The sequence below is a fragment of the Lissotriton vulgaris genome, chromosome 8, assembly GCF_964263255.1.
Source record: "Lissotriton vulgaris chromosome 8, aLisVul1.2, whole genome shotgun sequence".
Taxonomy (NCBI): Eukaryota; Metazoa; Chordata; class Amphibia; order Caudata; family Salamandridae; genus Lissotriton; species Lissotriton vulgaris.
The window spans coordinates 1,173,571,782-1,173,586,302 of NC_141696.1; the positions used below are offsets into that span (position 1 = coordinate 1,173,571,782).

Genomic DNA, 14,521 nt, shown 5'->3' on the forward strand with positions numbered 1-14,521 from the left:
GAGTCCGTTTGGAAGAGCAGCAACCGGCGGGGTCCGAGGTGAGAGTTAGAAGTAATTCGACACAATGCATGCCAGCCTCGTGTACTCTTGCTGTTCCTAGGTCAGAGGTCAGGGGCGGTGTCTTATGGAGCACAGCCTCTGGCTAGGGAAATAATACATGCAAAATACAATAGGCGGATGGCGTGCTGAAACAAAGCGCTGTACCTGTGTACATAAAATGTATGTGGGTGGCGCCATGGTAATTAAAAATAAAAACGGGCACCGTGCTAAATGTAAAGCGCAACGCCTGTGCTACCTTTAACGTGGATGCAAAGAAACATTAAAGTGAGCGCCTTGCTAAAACAAAGCCGGCACCTGTGTACATACAAGTTATGGACGCGGAAAATAAACAGCTCCCTGATGGAGAGCTGGCTGCTAGACGTGCCAAAACAGCAAGCAACGAAGACTGTTTCTGCGCTCAGCCCTGCCCCCAGGGGCTCTGAGAAGGGTGAAAGAACAACAAAGCCTCGTTATGTAAATGGTCTTTTTAAAGACCTGTGAAGTACTCGGGTGCGGCCGCAATGAGACAGACAGCAGACCATAACAGCTCCTCTCCCCCAACAACTATGAAAATCAGTGACAATCGGTTTAAACCGGGTCAGCTGATTTTCATCCAGTAGTGTAGTTTCGAGTAGTCGGTTTTAACCGAATTCCGACAGCCTAAGTATTCCCTATTCTATCTTATGGGACAGATAGCCTTTCAACAGTGAAAAACGAATTACATTGTAGTTTAGTATGAGGACATGTCGCACGCACCAAGACATGTCCTACCTTTCACATACACTGCATCCTGTCCACAGGGGTACCATGTGACAATCTTAGGGGTGACTAAGCATGGGCGAATTTTGCGAATCTGGCGTTTGCGAATTTGCGTATTTGCGAACTCGCAATTCGCGGATTTTTTTTTGTGTTCGCAAGGGTTTCTGCCAGTTCGCGAGGGTTTTGTACCAGTTCGCAATTGCGAACTTACTTGTCGGCTCGCAACAGTCACGACTATGTTGTTTCTACGTCTGGTTCATCATCACAGGTTCACAGCACCCTCTGTTTCACCACTGCCACCCTGTTTCACCGATGCCACCCTCTGGTACATCAATGCCACCCTCTGGTTCATCACTGTAGATTATGGGGGTGAAAAGCAAGCACACCTGCCCTGCTTCAACTGACATGAATAAATTTGGGGTTGATTTATTAATGTGTTACTGTTTTAAAATTCCAGTCTGGCACCTGCTGCCTTATCTGTAATTTGCTTTCTGTTGCAGTGCAATTTTTTTTTCCAGGACCTTTGTGGCCTACTTGTAGCTATTCTATGAGCCTGCTGTGAGGGTCAGAGCAGGGTCATAGAATTGTTGCAACTAGCAACTGAACTCTGGAGGGGCCCCAGTCAGGAAGCACTACAGGGAATGGTTACTAATGATGAGTTTGAACTTTTGCACCTGCTGAGTGCTTTCAGTTTTGCAAAACTCATTTTTCTGCAGAACAGCAACTGTAATGCCCCAAACAAACATAGGCAACTGAACTCTGGAGGGGCCCCTCAGGAAGTACTACAGGGAATGGTTACTAATGATGAGTGAACTTTTGCACCTGCTGAGTGCTTTCAGTTTGGCAAAACTCGTTTTTCTGCAGAACAGCAACTGTAATGCCCCAAACAAACTTACTTGTGAAAGTTGATTTCTAATCCAAAAGTGATCCTAAGAAAGTCAAAAGGCCTCAAATCCAAAAAAGTGCAGGCAAATGTCAACCTGAGGAGTTATTCTGATAAAAATCATCATTTTCAGAAGGTCTATGCTGCTTGCTAGTGGATTTCTTGTGCAGAATTGCAAATTTTGTAATTTCGCGAGTGCGAGATTGTTGCTGCCCGCCGCACCTACATGTTCGCAATTGCGAACTCTCGCGATGCATCGCCAAACTCCCGCGGGATCCGCAGCAAGATCCAAAATGGCGCAGCACTCGCAAAATATCGATAAAAACAACTCGGCAAACACTGAATGACGGTAAGTGAACGCCGCACGCCGCAATATTGTATCACCAAGAAAAAAAAATACGCTGCGTGCGAATTTGCGGATTTTCTGTAAATTCGCGAGAGTTCGCGGATTGTGAATTTACCGAAAATCCGCAAAATCCACGAGCGGAACGGATTTTCCGCCCATGCTTAGGGGTGACTCACATGTATGAAAAGGGAAGGTTAGGGTTTGGCAAGTGGGTGCACGTGCCACGTCAACATGTCAGTCAAAACTACGTGCAGACACTGCAGTGGCAGGTCTGAGAACCCTGTGAACGGCTGCTTGTGTGAGTGGCACAATCAGTGCAGCGGGCCCACTAGCAGCATTTGATTTACAGGCCCTGGCACTCTCAGTGCACTTTACCAGGGACTTACAAGTAAATCAAGTATACCAATCTTGGAAACTTCAAACCATTTTACAATTTACAATAGGAGCACTGCACTTTGTGCACTTTCTCACTGCTGTTCAGTGTTGGAGACACTAAACCAGCAAAAACAGAGTCAAAACGGGAGGTCAGAAAGCAAAAAGATAGGGGAAACGTGTCAAAAGATGCCAAGTCGAACAGTTATGGTCCCCAGTTCAGTGCCCGTTGGCTTTAACACCTTGCGTGCTCATGACGAGCTCAGCTCATAATGAGGCACGGTGGCGCTGTGCTCATGACGAGCTGAGCTCGTCATGACCGCCACGGCGCTCACACGCGGGTATAATTCCCCTGCTGTGCTGAGCGTTCTGAAGAAACGGGTGTGATCATGACGAGCACAGCTCGTCATGAGCACAGCGCCACCGTGCAGCGTGACGAGCCAAACTCGTCGCAAGCACTGTGGTGCTGCGCACGGCCCCACTCCCCCCCACGCCACGAGGGAATTAGCCCTGCGGCGAAGGGGTTAATGTTAAAGCACAAAGCCTTCTTGAGATCCAAGTTTTTACCCTGGTACCCTCCTTGGGACTGTGTATTGTCTCTGGGCCCACCCTCCTGAACAGATTTTTGGGGACTTCGAGGACTATTTGTTTTTATCTTTTGACTGCCCAGTCTCTTTCCCTTGGGCGTGATTAGCAACCACTTTCTTTTGGTCATCCCCTCTATGAGACTTCTTGGAGACCCTATTCTTGACCCAATGGTCAGCCTTCTTTCCCAATTCTTGGGGAGAGACTGGACTTAGGTCCACCAAGTACTGACATAATTTTTCAGAAACCGTTGCTTAACAGATGCTGTTTCATAATTAAATTATAAAGCCCATCATAGTCTTGCACCTTGTTACCTTTTAACCAGTCACTATGTGTTTTGACTAAAAAGGCAAAAAAATCTACCCAGGTCTGCCTCAAGGTTTTGCGAGTCTCCCTGAACCTAATCCTGTTCTCATCAGTGGTGAGTCGAAAGCCCTCAATCAGAGTATTCTTCATGAAATCATAGGACTCAGCATCTGTCTCATTAAGTGTCAGGAGTCTAGTCCTGCACTTTCCTGAGAACAGCGCCCAGAATAGAGAGCCCCAATACTTCTGGCTGAGTTTCCTCATCTTACAAGCTCTCTGAAAGGTTTTAAACATCTTGTTGAAGTAATAACCCTATATGTATTTGGGGACAATCCCATATGGGACTTTAGGGTCAAAAGCTTCATCTTTCTCCCCATTTAAGATTTTGCTGCAACCAGAGATGGGTCTTAGGCCCATCTCATCTCATTCTTTTTCTATGGCTATTTATTTTCGCCTCCTGAGCTATTCTCCTAGCTAGTTTTTGAAGATCAGGGTCTTCCTTTTCTATTTCATCTGGGGTACTACCAAAAGTACTCCGAGTAGAGGGTGCTGTCTGTAGGTGAATCTGAGGACTCCTCATCATCATCATTACTGACATCTCCTCCCTTGTCCATTAGGACTTTCTTCCATTGCCATGGCTCTGTCAAGTTCTGCAAGCAACTTTTGGAGATGTTTCTTACTGGATTTAGACCCAATGGCAAGGTTCCATGCTTTAAACAGGTCCTTAAGTTGGGCCAACTTAAGTTTCTTGTAGGGACCCAGGTTAAGTGCCTGGTTAGTACCCTCTATCTCAGACATGGTATTAAATTAGCTGAGACCTTTTTAGGAATTCAAGAAAAAATTCTATCAGACTATTTTTTTAAATGCCTAACTGTCTAGGATACCTTTTAACTTATAATACAATTGAACTGGGGGACTTAACCAAAGGCCTTGACAGCTTGAATTAGCACATTTATCGAAAATCGAAAAACAAATCAAAAATAATTAACTAATGTTAATTGTGGAGTCACCTACTGACCAAGTGGTATCAGCAAATACAAAGTCTTGTATGCCACCACTGAACCACCAATGTAGAAAGCTGTCTGTCTCTATGTAGTGCTACAAAATGAGGCAAACTGTGTAGAGTCCAGGCGGCCCTTGCTGGTTTATAGAGGCAGAAATAAAAGCACTAAATGCTCTCTTTTGTGGTAATATGGGCAAGCAGTTTATGCTTATCAGAGGGTTGTGCTAAGCTTTTGTTGTACTCCACAGAGGCAATAAATAAAACACTCATTCAAAGAACAAATCCGAGACGAATTTAGAAAATAACTCTTATTGTTATATAAATGTTGATACCAAGAACTTCGTTAGCAAGTAAGTACTTTTTAAAACATCGACTTTCACAGGTGAGTTAAATGTTCACTGAAATGCGTCTTTACGCGTAATGCTTTCCTATGGGAGAAAAAGACAAACAGTGCCACGGCCCGTGCAGGTAAGAGCGATGGGGCCGGGTTGGGGGAGGTTTCAACAGACGATGACGAGGGAATATTAAATATTTATTTAATTTTTCCTCCTCGTCCATCGAACCACCCCACCCCACCCCCCCACCCGGCCCCACCGTTCTTACCTGCATGCCCGCGGCTCAACAGTATACAGGTACTTGCAATAGGTTTCCAGGGGTCCCATTCAGGACTTAAAGTGGTGGTGGGGGGGAGTAAGGTCCAAAGTACAACCAGCAGTTTGAGTTTACGTGTCCTGGGGTGTCCAGGTGCAGAGGTGCTGTCTGGTTGGTAGCCTTAAGTGCTACACCAAAGGAGAGGAGGGGCACCCGAAAACAGGCTGCAGAGGGGAACCGAAGGACAAGTCTGGAAGATCCCAATGGGGGTTCGGTTCATAAGGCCCTGGGAGCAAGGGATCACAGTTGGTTTTTGGGAACACAAGCCGGGTCGCTCAGGTGCAGGGGGGTATTAGGTTAATTGGGCTGGTGTGTCGTAGGATCTTGCAGTTGTCAGTCCTGCCGGTTGAGGGTGCAAAAATTAGGAGAGCTGGGTCACTGTGGAAGTGGGTCTCTGCGGGGCTGACATCTCTTGAAGCCTGTTCCGTCTCAGTGTCGTTGGAGTCTGGATTGGACAATTTAAAAAAATTGTTCTCTTTGATAATGTTGTTTAATGCACATCACTTATTTTAATTATACTGAACTTGGTGTGTTAAATTTGTTATTCACTTTCAGTGATTCAGTGTCCGTTTGCTTATAAATAGAATTGTAAGGAATACTTATTTTTCTCAGTTTTTTTAACTGCATATGTTTTGGTTCTGGATTCTTGTAAATATCCTTTGACTCAATTAGGATTATCAATTTGAAAACAGTTGTACAAACTGCATGGTGCCTTGGATTTTGTGTCTTGCGCATATGAAGGCAACAATACATATTGTCCATTAGTAAATGCAGAGGGGGGCACAGCAGCAGTAGGGAGACCCACATGTTCATGGGGTGTGGCATATGCAAATACAGCCTGCCCCATTTCCATATTTATCACTGTATAATAATGTTATTATTATAATGCCAGCTAATAGGAAATACTGTCAACCAGTGCACCAGGTATTTCCAGACGTGGGTCCTGGGCTCACTGTGCCACTGGAATCAAGCTATCCTGGCTGTAGAGGGGTGAAACCCCGAAACCGGTCCTAGGATGCTTGTTTCCAGTCCAAGGAGGACCTGGCCTGGCAGTTCGGGCTGGACTGTTCCCATTGGGGCGCAGATTCAAGACTGATTTGCATATGGCTGGGTCCAAAATGGAATGGCATGGTGAGCAAAATAACGATGGATTTAGGCCCAGATCTCTGTACTGGGGTGAATGTAGGATATTGTTCTGCATTCTGTCCATCAAATGTTCTCTTTGCATTATCCATACATCACCTTTCCCCAACATCATCAGACGTACTTCGCAATTCTGCAGTTTCTCCCACTGGACGTACTTTTGTGGCGCCTGCCGGCTACTTCCACCATATCCATGCTGCTATTCCACCAGGGGCACACAAAAGCCTGGTCCTGTACACTCCTAGCAAGTATTCCATCTTCACCAAACACCTTTCACACTCTTAGGGTCCTACTCCTCTCCCTTAACAAGACCGTAAAATGGAGCGTCAACACATTTTAGTGCTGACACACAAACATATGCTGATTTTGGGATTCCTTTTTTGTTGTTGCTAAAGTTGCTTTTTTTGCCACTTGGTGGACAATATATCATATTTACTGAAATCTGATTTTGCAGGTTTTCTAGGCTGAGTGGTGAGATAGAGCACACAATGACATTTACAAATATGTGCTAGCTTACAACCATGGAAGAATACACAATCCTGACGGGTATTGGAGAGGGCTCGTTTGGAAGAGCTCTCCTGGTGCAGCATAAAAGCAGCAGCTGCAAGTATGTGATGAAGGAAATCAGGCTTCCGAAGGTATTCAACTGTTGTTACAATTTAATAAATCTGCTTAACAAATAGTGTTGTAATTCTCTCTCTGTGCTTTATTTCAATACCCTTCATTTAACTTTTGCTATGTAATTGTTAAATATGAATTATTAAGTATGTAAAACAAACATAAAAGGGGCCAATTCAAGTTTTTGAAAAATGTTATGTACAAATGTCAAGGTATTTGTAGAGCGCACTACCACCAAGCGGTTTCCTGGCGCTATTACTCATACCGCTGTGAACCCTTCCTGGCTTTCCCTGTGAAGTGTCCACTCCTGGGCACCCCCAGGGTGAAGCCAGGCATCCTAGCGCTGTTGGGGCCGGTGTGGATGTTAAGCAAGCTATTGCCCAGAGTTGCAGCGTGGGGCCCATGATTAGAATAGGCACTGAGGCGAGAATTGTCAGGTCTGAGGAAATTGAGCCCAAGACCCGCCGAGGCGGGAATTGAACCCTGGTCCCGGGCCAGAACTCTGCATCAGGGTCTGCCGCTCTAACCATTGAGCCACACTCCTCCACCGTGCATGTGTACATCCATCTGTGCATGTACACATGCACAGATTGCAGATGACTTCCAAAAGTAAAATGGAAGTAATTGATTGTTTGTGTGTGTAATGTATGCAGTAGTTAAATCCATTATGCAGATACCTGCCTTTGTGCTGGTGGTCATGCCTCTGCTGGCCTGTGAATTCGTAATCCGCAGGATGGTTCTTTCTGCCTTTTAACTGGCTCCTGCGCCCTGCATGACGTGACAACACGTGGTGGCACTTCTGTGTTTTAGGAAGCTGGCAGAAGGGACTATAACGACCATCCTAGAATAAGTCTTGATGAGTCTGCAATTAATAGCAGCCCTGTCATAAATTGGATATTCTTGGTATATTATGGCCAACCTGACTGGTTTGTTGCCATCATACAACCTTGGTATTACTGTGGCTGGGAAAATCACCACCGGTCTCTAAGCGCTTTCCAGAAAAAGAACGGGTCACTAGCGTTACCAGGTCAGGAGGCCGTGGGACGCCACTACGCCAATGCTAATGTCTCTCTAAACAGGTGAGTCTTTAACGACTTTCTAAAGGAGACCAGATCCAATTCTTTTCGCAGGTACTCCGGTAGATCATTCCAGATCTGTGGAAGGAGGACTGAGAAAGCTCTGCCCCCTTTGGTTTTAAGATTATACCTAGAAGACGCCAGTCTAAAGGCCTCAGAAGTGCAAAGAGCTCTGCCGGGCACGTATTTTACCACTCAATCTTTTATATATTTTGGTGCAGTCCTGTGAATAGCCTTATGGGCTATACAGAGACTCTTGAATTGCATGCGCTGTTCAACAGGCAGCCAGTGCAGTTTATGTAATAATGGAGTGGCTCTTGTTCTCCTGGGGAGTCCAAAAATGAGCCTAGCTGCATCATTTTGCACAACTTGCAGTCTCCTAAAAAGCTTTTGAGGGATGCCCAAATAGAGGGCATTACCATAATCTAGCCGAGAGATGACAGTGGCTGAGACAATGGCTTGTAATGCAGAAGTAGAGAGGAGAGGCACAAGTCTTCGCAACTGCCTGAGTAGGCCTGTGCAGATGCCCACAACCGAAGAAACCTGGGCAGCCATAGACCGATCCGAGTCAATTTTCAATCCCAAGCTTTTTACAGCTGGCCCCGGAATTGGGACCACACCCAGTTCTGGGGGCCAAAAAAGATCGCACCAAGGGCTATTTTGAATTGGAATAATAAGCACCTCGGTTTTATCCGGCTTGACTTTCAAGGAGTTGGCCGCCATCCAATTAACAGTAAACCTGAGTAGATTTTTTACTGATTCTTGCCCCTGGCCGGTGTTGTCAAGCCGGACCAGGAGTTGAGTGTCGTCGGCGTAATTGAAAACCTGGCAATCTCTGCGTGTTAGGGCCTCCATCAAGGGCTGCAGATAGATATTGAAGAGGAGTGGCGACAATGCAGAACCCTGGGGAACTCCACATATCAATGAGCCTAGGGTCGACAACTGATCCCTCAATTGCACTCTCTGAGTGCGGTCGGTCAGGAAGGATCTTAGCCACTGAAGTGCTTGCCCCTTTATACCCAGATTCGACAGCCGGTTCAGCAGAATGTTATGGCTGACCGTGTCAAATGCCGCTGACAAATCTAATAAAATCAGGGCACTTGGCTGTTTGTTATCCGCCCTAACTCTAAGCTCATCCAAAACGGACACCATTACCAGCTCGGTGCTATGGTGTGCTCTAAAGCCCGCCTGTCTAGTGAGGAGCAGTTGGTGGCCATCCAGATGTTTTCCAAGTGTTTTCAGGACATGCTCTTCCAGAATTTTTGCCAGGAAGGGGAGCTGTGAGATAGGTAAATATCCCAGGTCTAAGGACTCATTAAGTAGTCCCAGAACCTGCCTTTCCAGTCCCGGCAGAGCAATTTGGAAAAGCCTCGGGGGCAGGGGTCCATTCGAGAGCCTGATTTAATCTGGTTTGCTAATGTAGCCAGAGCTGCAAAGTCAAGATTTGGAAAGCTAAGCAACTGGCCGCCAGAGCAAGGGGGGCTTAATCTGGCCCAGAGTGCTGAAGTCAGTAGGTGTTAAGGTGATTTCCAAGACATGTCCAAGATTTTCTGGAGAAAGAAGTCCTGGAATCTATCGCAATTTGGCAGAGCAATTGTAGGCATATTTTCCCTTTTTTGACTCAGTTCTTTCAGAATGGCAAATATCTCTTTTTGTTTGTTTCCTGCCAGAGTAATCCTTTCTTCGTAAAGTACTGCTTTCCTATCTAAAATAGCAGATTTGTACGTAGCAAAAAGAGCTTTATAGATTTTTAATTCTGCAGGCTCATAGTTGAGTCGCCACTGCCTGTGTATATGTTTGTTTAGTGAGGGTCATTTTAAGCACTGTGTGACTTTCCTTGGCATACTGATAGTGATGGCCACTCCTTGCATGTGCTTTTGGCTGCCAAAGAGCGATTGTGCTACAAGGGACTTGATTTAGGGAACAATTAATCTCAGTTAGGAGTAGTACACAATTATCACACTCCAGTGTATCCACAGGATATCACATTAAAAAATCAAAATAGAGTTAATCACTGGAAGGAGAAAAGAGACACGGAGGAAATAAAATTGTATTCAAAGAAATTTTTAATATTTTTTAATATTTTATTTTATATTTAGCTCTGTCAATCCGCGACCCGGCTCGCAGACGGTTATTGCAGAATTGCCCAACTGAACGGATTCAAATTCCTACGGCTGCACTGAGTGCCTCCTTGTTTTCGATAGCACTGCACCAGCAAGCTTAAAAACACCGTATTACAGGGGGTTTTCCCAGCAATGAATTACTTTGTCCTGATGATGGTCTTCATGACGTTTGCTTACTAGACCGAAACGTCGACACTGGCATCATCTCCAAAAGCGTTGCGTTGGCATCAACACACGACCTTTGTTTATTAATGAACTTGGTTGTGTGTCACAATTGTTAGGAGCTGATGTTTAGTTGTGAACTGATGAGTAGATGTCATTTATACCTCTGTTCATAACTGTCTTTTGCTTGAATTTATTTCTTTGTATATGTCTCCCCAGAACTTCTTTTGATGCTTTATCACTAAATATAAAACATTTTCTTTGAATACAATTTTATTTCCTCCGTGTCTCTTTTCTCCTTCCAGTGATTAACTCTATTTTGATTTTTTAATGTGATATCCTGTGGATACACTGGAGTGTGATAATTGTGTACTACTCCTAACTGAGATTAATTGTTCCCTAAATCAAGTCCCTTGTAGCACATTTTGACATTAATCATTCAACGCCCAAGCCTACAAGGGTTTATTGGGTTTCCCCTGCCTCGATCACAAAGAGCGATTGTGGCATACAGTGGGGATCCCTGGCATCTGGTAACTACCACTGTTTAAAGGTGGGTATTCCTAGCATGTAACTATTACATATGGGCTTGTGAGGGAGAATCCGTCCACATGAGGCAGTAGCACATTTGAGTAGGTGGTGAAATAACATGCTGATGTTTAGGAACAAAAATGATTTTTTTTAAATTAAAGGTTCTTATTTTCTGGTGGGAACCCTTTGAAATTAATGATATTCATTTGTGTAGAGGCAGTTGAGTTTATTTACTCAAAATGAAAGTTGATGTTTCACAGCAACACGTGTGTTTTCTGAAAATGTTAAACTGCTGTTCGACGAAAAATAAGTTTATCTGGGAAAAAAATAAAAACTAGTTTCTGGAGACAAAATGTGTGCGGAAACAATTATTGCCTTTCTTTAATCTGTTTAGAATTTGTATTTTCTCTGAATTCATGCTCAGAAGGGCACATTTGTTGCAGATCTTTTATCGAGCGTGAAAGTATTTTGCAATCTACAATTATATAGATTTTATAATAATATCTTCATTATTGCAGCCTGAACATGTATGATTTCTGTGACCAGAAGGGTAACTTGGGTGTCTGCGCCTGTGCGGTATATCTGGCCTCAGTGGTTCCTCCATTATCTGTGGCTTAAGATTGTGAGATATATCATGTGAAACCTTTCATCATCTCACCATGCCCCTTCGGAATATGCATTCAACCATTCTATAATTCTCAGAATCTACTTGAAAGGGGCATGGCAGAAACATTAATGAAGGGAGAAGTTAGAGGAGAAGAAGTGTGTTACCAATCATTTTTTATAAAATGTTACCTTTTCACCAATTTGTGTTAGGCATTTAGGTTATTTATCTTAACTACATTGTTTTTTGACTAGCTCTCGTGCACACACGTATAAAACTTCTATGGGGATGCCTTATTCCCTAGGCCAAGCTACCGAGAGTGTGACATGGAGAAACCAGTTTAATTCTGTAGGTTAAATTGTTTGGGGTTTATAGGCTTTTAGTCCTAGCTCACCTTCAGACTGATGGCACATTCCCAAGCCTTACTTGGGCTCAATAACAAACAAGCATTTTCAATGCAATAGGTCTTGCATTTGCGAGCGTTCAAGGTATTGGCATTGTAAATGACAATGCCTTTTATATCTGTGTTTTTTAAAGCAAAACATATATAAAAGGCATTGTCATTTTTAATGCCAAATAGCTCAAACTCTTGCAAATGCTAGACCACTCTAATAGTGGCCGCACCCCTTTCTTTAGACGCTGCTCGTATCAGGTTACAGTGATTAGCGTCTAAAGGGGCGCAGCCAACATTAAAGTGAAAGCGCGTATGGTGCGCTTTCACCCAAAGCAAAAAAAAAGAATGTAAACGTTTCTGTAGCGCAGCCACTACAGTGAAATCGGCCCGTGCTGTAAATGAAATAATTAAATAAGCATGGCCGCTATTGTCAAAGTGTTGCGCTCTGTAAATTAAATAATTAAATAAGCACAGCCGCTATAGTTTCAAAAAGCTTTAGTACGACAATTAAGTCTTAAAGCAATAAAAGACAGATAGGTGTAAAACCATGGTTTACAAAACATTAAGTTATACAGTATATATATATAATAAATAGAAAAAAAACATAAAAACCATTTAGTTAAAAAAGATATTAAAAAATCTAATCATAATACGAAGATAATTGGTTGGGACCAATATCGTGGGCAAGAGAATTTAAATGTTTAATCAGCCTTGGCTTTCACCAAAGTGGCGAATACCTAAGCTCGATGACAGGCTTAAAAATGTAGCCATTGGATAATGATGCCACGAAGAAAAGGGTAGGGACCCGTTCTATCGATTCCATCCAGTGTGTCCCTTCATTTCCTCCTGTGAAAAGAAAGAAAGGATCGACAGTTAAACTGCTGAAAGATTGATGACAGAACATCTCAAAAACTGAGTTAAAACATCATGATATCTTAAGACACAGTTATACAGCACTTGACTTCACATTGCTAACATCACTATTCATCATGAAGATGTATTGCAATTTCTTTGTCAATGTTGTGTCCCTTGGGGTCACGTGTTCCTAGCTTGATGATATATATAGATTCCTGTTTCCTTAGCTGGAGTTAACGATTCCCACCTCTATGATTGATTTCTATTTGTTCAATGATAAAAAGTTGTAGTTTGGTGCTGTCTGAATAGTGTAGTGTCTTAAAGTGCCTGGCTATGGGGTAGATTGGATTTCTTTTGGATATGGCCCTCATGTGCTCCAAATACATATAGGTTGTTGTATAAATGTAGCTATTGGTGTGGTGTATCGGAGATCTCAACATTCAAATAGAGCATAGTTGTATGCATAGGCATGGTTAGTAATTTAGTTTTTTGTGTAATTAAATGTTCTCTCCGGTGAAAATCAATGGTTTCATTGTTAATTTATGATTGTTTATGAACTTATTCCTACAGTATACCACAGTTGTGCAGTTGCTCTTCAGTGCCCAGGTTGCGTAGGGTAACTTGGGCATACCCTCTTTTTACGTTTCACCTGCACAGGGCCTGCACATTTTATACATTTCACCAAATTAACCCACATCTATGTAAATAGATATGCCGCAATTCTGTACTTTTATAAAAACATGCCACTAATCTTTTTTTATATTAATATTTATATTTTCAGTCTCAATGTGGCATTCATGACAGTAGACGAGAAGCAATCCTTTTGGCCAAAATGAAGCACCCCAATATTGTTGCTTTTAAGGAGTCATTTGAAGGTATGTACAGCCAAGAAGAAGAAGAACTGGTTTTGCTAGAACCTGTAAGAAAATCTTATCTCTCTAATTATTTCTTGATTGCATATTTCTGCTGTATTTTTTTCAGCTGATGGACATCTATATATAGTAATGGAATATTGTGACGGTGGTGATCTCCTACAGGCAATCAAAAAGCAAAGAGGAAACTTGTTTCCTGAAAATAAGGTTTGACCACATTTTATACATTTCACCAAATTAACCCACATGATATAATCTAAACCTTTACATTTAATAAATCTTGAAAGCTCTCTATCTGTTGTTCATTAATATATTATTACAGTGCATCATGAATAGCCATTTAACACCTAATCTCTTGGAAAAGTTGTGAAACAGCAATCTGAATTCGTCTGCTTATGTGTTTACTCTGTCTGCAGATCTCCATTTGAACAGCAGCTATTTGTCGCCTTATGAGATTTTGAGATAATTATGTTTTTTATACAGTCACTCAGAAAGTGCTTATGTTGCATGTTTTATGTTGTCGTTTTAGAAGAAACCCATTTGTGCGTTGTGAAATGGCTGATTTGTGTTAGTGACCTATGGAAATGCAGATGACGTTCGGTGATAGCTCTGTGTAGATCTAGGGTATATAATTTACAGTGGTGATCAGGATACAAGGCAACAAGCAAATTCATTTGGTAATGCCAGGATCCAGCCTCTTCTGATTGAGTGGAAAGGTGCCACGAGGGCAATGCATGTTGGAAAAGCTGATCAGTGAGGCAACATGTACAAGAACATAAACTGAAATCTGCCCACTCATCTCCCAGTGAAACAGGCCACAGGAAAAGTGGACTGGGGCTCATATGACTGATAAACTTTATCATCGATAGCCTACTTAGCTTCAATGGTCTCCTGACAGTCGATGTTTCCTTCAGTTTACGCCTCCTTTGATGTTGGTTGCTGCTACCAACTCCTCCCTTTTCGTTTACTTTTTTCCTCTGTTGATCACCAAGATATGGTTTCCAGTTACCAGCGTGGTATCCCGATCTGGAACTGCTACCAGGCCACCATATATTGTCATGATGTTGTATGGTGGCCATATTTGCCTAGGTTCTTTGCTGGCACTTTCTTTGAAACTATGCACTTTGAAAGACATATATCTTGGTATGTGTCTTACCTCTTCGAACTCCTTATTTTACTTTACTCCTCCATAGATCCCCAAG

The 14,521-nt window shown here is 43.0% G+C and overlaps 1 protein-coding gene across 1 annotated transcript in view; it reads left to right on the forward strand.

The window, feature by feature from the left end:
• The window catches only part of LOC147698447 (serine/threonine-protein kinase Nek3-like), a 172,592-nt gene that overhangs the window by 36,237 nt on the left and 121,834 nt on the right, over window positions 1–14,521 (forward strand). Inside the window, exons 2-4 of the mRNA XM_086935034.1 lie at window positions 6,542–6,725; window positions 13,229–13,322; window positions 13,429–13,526. Coding sequence (XP_086791160.1) covers window positions 6,609–6,725; window positions 13,229–13,322; window positions 13,429–13,526 — 309 coding nt within the window. The 5' untranslated portion in view covers window positions 6,542–6,608. The remainder of the gene's footprint in view (window positions 1–6,541; window positions 6,726–13,228; window positions 13,323–13,428; window positions 13,527–14,521) is intronic.